The sequence below is a fragment of the Garra rufa genome, chromosome 13, assembly GCF_049309525.1.
Source record: "Garra rufa chromosome 13, GarRuf1.0, whole genome shotgun sequence".
Taxonomy (NCBI): Eukaryota; Metazoa; Chordata; class Actinopteri; order Cypriniformes; family Cyprinidae; genus Garra; species Garra rufa.
The window spans coordinates 39,402,810-39,409,999 of NC_133373.1; the positions used below are offsets into that span (position 1 = coordinate 39,402,810).

General features: G+C 36.9%; 1 protein-coding gene across 1 annotated transcript; it reads right to left on the minus strand.

Annotated features, from left to right (window-relative positions):
- Positions 1 to 62: 62 nt before the first annotated feature.
- Positions 63 to 1,649, minus strand: arf6a (ADP-ribosylation factor 6a). The gene is made up of 2 exons (XM_073852994.1): positions 1,510 to 1,649; positions 63 to 1,396 (listed from the first exon to the last, which is right to left on the minus strand). The coding sequence occupies exon 2, from the start codon at positions 1,117 to 1,119 to the stop codon at positions 592 to 594; it is 528 nt and encodes a 175-aa protein (XP_073709095.1). The 5' UTR covers positions 1,120 to 1,396; positions 1,510 to 1,649; the 3' UTR covers positions 63 to 591.
- Between the last annotated feature and the right edge of the window lie 5,541 nt (positions 1,650 to 7,190).

The following is a 7,190-nucleotide window of genomic DNA, read 5'->3' on the forward strand; positions in this document are numbered from 1 at the left end:
TTTCAAGACCTGCAGAAACCCGGTTCCGCCACGTCAAGAAGATGCAAGCAATCACATGGAACTGGATATATATAGATTTTATTATTTCTTTAGCATAACAAATGTGTCAAAATAATAAAACAAAGCATTAATTTAGTACGAGAAAGAGAGGCTCGGTGTGATTTGTGCGGTCTGCGGTTACGGTTTGAGGACAGTCGGTACCAGAACCATGATAGAAACGGGTCAAGAGACGGCCGGATTAGATCAGAAAACGTTTTCACTGCCAAAACCAGGAGCACCCGTGTGTGAACGCAAAAGGAAACCGAATCAAAATCAGACTTCTCGGATCGGATCGCTGCGTTTATTTCCAAGCTCTCCATACATTCGTTAAACGTGATGGCACAGAGGTAAACAAACAAGCTGCCATTTTTGGACTAACACTCCGGATCTTCACACGGAAAACGTCTTTCAGCTTCTGAAAGTAACACTCGACGGACACCGGGACGTAACGGAAGGACTGAAGAAAGAAAAGTGAGGAAATGAAAGAACGAACTTTACAGACAGAAGCCAGAGTTATTGGTTAATTGCTTCTAAGAGTTCCCGGCTCCGGTATTAGGACTTGTAGTTGGAGGTGAGCCAGGTGAGCCCTTCGTAGAGTCCGTCGCCCGTGGTGGCGCAGGACGGCTGAACGTACCAGTTGCGGTCTCGGATGCGGGTCAGACCCAGCTTCTCCTGGATCTCGTGCGGCTTCATGGCGTCGGGCAGGTCTTGCTTGTTGGCGAAGATGAGGATGATGGCGTCCCGCATCTCGCGGTCGTTGATGATTCGGTGCAGCTCCTGTCTGGCCTCGTCGATCCGGTCTCTGTCGGCGCAGTCCACCACGAAGATCAGGCCTTGGGTGCCGGTGTAGTAGTGCCTCCAGAGCGGCCGGATCTTGTCCTGTCCGCCGACGTCCCACACGTTGAACTTGACGTTCTTGTAGGTGACCGTCTCCACGTTGAAGCCCACCGTCGGGATGGTGGTCACCGACTGTCCCAGTTTGAGTTTGTAGAGGATCGTGGTCTTTCCCGCCGCGTCAAGTCCAAGCATCAATATTCTCATCTCCTTGTTGCCAAAGATCTTCGAAAGCATCTTCCCCATCTTGTTGGCTGTGCATAAATCAGGCTTGTTGCAGGAAGTAAACGTGGATTTTTTTTGGTCAAACTTTAAAACTTAAAGTTAAACTTTGAGGGGGAAACGTTCTAAAACAAGGTGTGTGCAGATCTGTGACAGGCCTTTCTGGTTTCCTCAGACTTCCTTCTTGTGTACCGGCTGTCGGGTCGCCTTTTTCTCGCGATCATTCCCTTTCGGGATCTTGCGGTGTCAAATCCGACTTCAGAACGTCAGTCATTCATCCCTAGTTTCCCCTTCTCCGTTCCTGAAACACAAGAGAAAGCGGATGAGAAAAGGGAGGGGTGTCAAACACAACTTTACTCTTGTAGTTTCCCGGTCTGTGCTAACGTTGCTCGTAACGGGCGCGCGCAGATTTACCTCAGGTAACGGTCCTCCTCTCACGCGCCCCGGGTCGGCTCGATTCTGTCCGCTCTTTTCCTCTCCTGTCGCTCTTTCGGTCCCGGTCGCGCTGCTGCTGTCGGTGTTACCGGAAAAGGTGCGGACCTGCTTCAGCCGCCACTTCCTCTCTTTCTTGCTCAGGCGCACTGCGCCATTCGGGCGCTCTCAGGTCCTACTACGGCGAAGGCGCTGCTGCTTAATATTCATGACGCGTGTGCTTGCCATTGGACGCACGGCGGCTGCGTCAGCAGTGGCGTAGTTAATATTCATGTTTGAAAGAATTCGCCTTTTTTGATTTAACAAGTAAAGCAAAAAACTGAAAACTTGTGAAATATATTTTACTATTTGCTGTATTGTTATCAATATTTAAAACAATTGAGTCATTTTTAATCATTTGATGAATAGAAAGACCCATAGATCAGCATTTATCTGAAATGAAAAGCTTACTTGACTATACCATTCAAAAAAATTGGAATCAGTATATTTTTTTAATAGAAATTAATAGTTTTATTTAGCATGGATGCTTTAAATTGATCAAAAGTGATTATGAAGACATTTATAATGTTCCGGTGTTCGTCTGAACTTTCTATTAATAAAATAATAATAATAATAATAATAATTCTACTTATATGTTTCTTTGAGAATGGTTTCTGAAGGATCATGAGACACTGAGGACTGGAGCAATGATGCTAAATTTAGGTTTGATCTCAGGAATAAATTACATTTTAAAATATATTCAAATAGAAAGCAGTTATTTTAAGTAATAAAAATATCTCACAGTTTTAGTGCTCTTGCAGTACTTTGAATCAAATAAATGCAGGCTTGGTGAGCAGAAGAGACTTCTTTTAAAAAAAAAAAAAAAAAAAAAAAATTAAATCGTACTGTCCAAAAACTTTTGACTTGTAGTGTAGATATTTTTATTTATTTTTATCTACTCTTTTTGTCAAATAAACTTGATGTTTGTTGGAAAAGCAATGGCAAATATATTTGATTCCAGCAATTGTCGCATGAGCTCATTAATATTCATGAGATGAGTGTAAGGACCTTCGCCGTAGTAAGCGTCGTAATACGAGTCAAACCCGATCTGAATGAAATAGACGCCATTGAGACTCGCAAAATTATAATTGTGCTGTTTTTTTACAGTCTGTTCTGTTTAAAGCACGACATTTTCAATGTTATGAACCGTTTTTAATATTCGCCCACATCTACTAAGGGACTTCCTGCCTCATCGGTGGCATCATTTGACGTTGAAGGGGCGGAGCTCGTGACGTCACATCGAGTTTAAAAAATGCCTAGTTTAAATAAAACACCAGACCAGACACTATAACTATAAATACGTGCATATTTGCATTTTTTCCCTTAGAGCCGACTTCCACCTGTAGCAAATACATGGACTAGTCATTGATGGTTGTTTTATTTCGAAGCACTTCACTTCAAAGAGAACTCAGCTATAGTTTTACATTAATTACATAAACCCCAAACTCATTTCACACTTACAGAATTTGAAATATCCAAAATTCTATTCAGTTCAAATGTGCATATATTTTATTTATTTATTTATTTTAGATTTTGTTTAATAATCTAATGAAGAAAATCATGTGTTTCAGGTAGGCCTAATTTTTTTTAACACAAAAGTAAAGCCTTTATTTATTCAGCTTTTTTGTAACTAATCAAAAACACTAACAAAAAGAAATATAACAAACACATAGAATCTGTGTGTTCTTCATTTAGATTAAACTAATTCACAAATGTGACCGTGGACCACAAAAACAGTTATTAGAGTCAATATTTTGAAATTGATTGAAACATCATCTGAAAGCTAAAAAAAAGAAAGAAGAGAAAATAAAAATATTGAGAAAATCGCCTTTAAAGATGTCCAAATGAAGTTCTTAGCAATGCATATCACTAATTAAAAATTTAGTTTTGATATATTCACAGTAGGAAATTTACAAAATATCTTTTGTAAATTATTTTTGGCATAAAATAAATCGATCATTTTGACCCATGCAATTGCTACAAATATATCCGTGCTACTTAAGTTTGTGGTCCAGGGTCACAAATAAGCCAGAGAAATGATAAATGTATAAAAAAGCACAAAAAGTAGCCTACAAAAAGCTATAACCAGATTCAATGCAGATTATGTTGTTTCAAAATTAGTTTACATAAATATACTGGGGATATTATTTTATAGTAATAAAGTACTGAAAAAGCACATTTTACCTCACAATTTTGACTGGATGTTTATTTCTGCCACATAATAAAAAAGTGACTTTTTCTTGCAATTGTGAGTTTGTGTCTCACAATTTCAATTTTTTATTTCAGAATTGTGAGTTTATAATTGTGAGTTTATATCTTGCGATTCTGATGTCATATCTGGTAATTCACAAATGCAAGGTGAAAAGACAAAATTGTGAGATATAAATAGCGTGGGAAAAGTTTCAATTGTAAGAAAAAAAGACAAAAAAAGTATTGAACACAATTATGTTTATGATTAAAACAAGAACAAATGTGACCCTGGAGCACAAAACCAGTCTCAAGTAGCACAAGTATTTTTGTAGCAATAGCCAAAAATACACTGTATGCGTCCAAATGATCAATTTTTCTTTTATGCCAAAAATCATTAGGATATTAAGATATTTTGCAAATTTTCTACCGTAAATGTATCAAAACGTAATATTTTAATTAGTAATATTCATTGCTAAGAACTTCATTTAAACAAATTTAAAGGCGGTTTTCTCAGTATTTTGATGTTTTTGCACCCTCAGATTTGTATCTCGGCCAAATATTGTTCTATCATAACAAACCATACATTAATGCAAAGCTCAAAATCGATCCATATATGACTGGTTTTGTGGTCCAGGGTCACATATATCTGTCAATAAGGAATGAAAACTTGTTTTACTTTAAATTAAGTTACGTTTGTGAATCCATTTGCAGATATTTTGAGATAAAGATTTGTTAGATAAAGAGTCGCAATAACATTTTTTTTAATGCACGGCTTTCAGAATCATTACACTTCGACATCAGGTATTTCGAATAAATGGCAAATTTGTGATGTTGTTTTTTATTATGAAATTCCAAAACACTTATTTGTTGAATATGTTGTTAACTTTCGTATGCTGAATGCAATTTTTTTATTCATAAGCAAAAATGGCTTAAATCTCCTGTCTTTTTCCCTTTTTCTTCTGTTAGACTTACAAATAACAAAAAGAGTGCTATATCTTTGTTACATAATGACAATTTTTCTAAAAGGATGCAATTCATTTTTATACTTTTCTGTACACTGTAAAAATTTTACACCAGTTTCAACTTAACTTAAGTTTAGCAGCTGCCTTAAGATTTTAAGTTAAATCAACTTAAGTCATTTAAACTCACAAGTTATATCAACTCATTTTTATTGTAATAAGTTCAAATGACTTGTAGTTTTCACCAGTTTCAGCTTAAAAACTTAAGTTTAGCAGCTGCCTTAAAGGTCCACTGAAGTGCCTTGAAACACGCAGCGTTATTCTATGTGGTGACGTACTTTAACTGAAACAAAAACATATCGCCCAGCCCCGCCCACTTATTTTTAATAGCCAATAGCGTTCCATTAATATCTGCTCGGGCCAGAGCCGTTGAGCTCGGTAAAGCTGCATTTGTAAGCTTATGACAGCCACAGACTAATAAATTACCCCACAGATTCAATATGAAACTCTTGCTAAAACAAAATAGTGATCATAATCATGCTGAGGCTGTGTAGTTTAATACATGCCGATCGCACACATGAGCGCATATGATCTGCTCCGGGTATTGCGTCTCTGGGTAGGGGGCGGGACACTACGGACTCTAGAGAGCATTTGATTGGACAGAACGTTTGATGAGAAACTGAAGTGCACAGTGATATCATCAAAATCCTTGATTCATATTGGCGGAAGTGACGAGACTGTAAGTTTTGAATGCCCATATCTTGTAAACGCGAATTTTGTCGTTGTTTTGAAGCACACTAGCTTATAGATAATATTAAGACTAATATATTCATACTGAAAGCAAAAAAACTTTAATTTTGATTTCAGGGGGACTTTAAGATTTCGTGTTAAATCAACTTAAGTCATTTAAACTCACAAGTTATATCAACTCATTTTTATTGTAATAAGTTAAAATGACTTGTAGTTTTAAGCTGATTTAACTTAAAGTCTTAGGGCAGCTGCTAAACTTAGGTTTTTAAGTTGAATCTGGTGAAAACTTTTTACAGCGTATGGATTGCACCATAATTTGATGTACGCAAAATCTAGAATATAATTTTTTATCTTATATTATTTTATCAAATTTTTTTATAATATTATTTTTTGATTCAATAATAATATTATTGTTTTTATCTTATGATTGTTCCTTGTAGGAATTTATCAGGGTCTAATTTCGCTGTTCTTGTATGCGTTGTACAAGTTTTGCAATTAAAAAAAATAAAAAATAGACTCCATTTTGACCCGCATGATTTTTGTGGGCCCTATTGTTACGCCCCCTGTCGGTAACCCAGGAATGACGTCACTCGTGTTTTGAGTTGTGCGGCTCAGTGCGCAGGCGCGAAACATTCGTGTCCTTCTCTCGTCGCTCGACGCAACGGGTGTTGAATGCGATACATACAGCGCGGCCGTTCGACCACATGTTATCCAGCGCATAAAACTTCGAAGAAGTTGTGAAAATACCTGCCGTTTAAACCCAGTTTCATGGAAGATTCTGGTGAGTATCCTTCCCCCCGTAGATTTCCCCGCGATCCGTGTGCTTTTGCGTCTAGAAAACTCTGAGGTAAATGAGCGGCGTCGGTTTGTTAGCAGTTTAGCTAACGTTAGCGCGTGAACAGACCAGGCCGAAACCAGAGCGTTTTCACACTTTAACAACACGTTTTGCTATTTTTGAAATTTGAAATGCCAGCGAATGCTTTTTAAAGCGTGTTTTGATCAATAATGTTACTCGTATATGTTCGCAAACTATCTCCGACGTGTCATTACGGTGTGTCGTTTAACCAGGAAACGCGATACAAACATTTCATAGAACCGTGAATAAGTTCTTTATTGGGTCTCCGTTCGTGTATGTTTTCTGTGGTCACCTCTAAAGCATTTATGATTCGTTTGTGTTTTATACGGAGATTACATGTGCATTTAGTTCAATCGATACTTGTTCAAACACACTGAAAATATGCCGAAACGAATAATTATCGTTAGCAGTGCAAAGCTTAAAAACGTATGCAAATGAACGTAATCATATGCATTTTCAAAACTACTGGAATGTTTTTGTGGAGTCGACCTGTTATATCACAACTTTTTGTTTAAGTTAAAGAAGCCTTCCGCAAATTAGGTTCTTAAGTCTTAGTATTTTTATTCTAAACATTCTTAGATATTAGATATTTCCATTTGGAGAAAATACTGACATACACTTACAGTCAAAAGTACAGCAAAACCAGTAAAATTGTGAAATATTTTTCCTATTTAAAATAACTGCTTTCTATTTGAATATATTTTAGACTGTTTTATATTTCTGTGATCAGAGGTGAATTTTCAGCATCATTACTCCAGTCACACAATCCTTCAGAAATCATTCTAATACGCATATTTGCTGTTCAAGAAACGTTTTTTTTATGATTATTGTCAATATTATCAATAAAACAGTTTTTTTGCAGGATAATT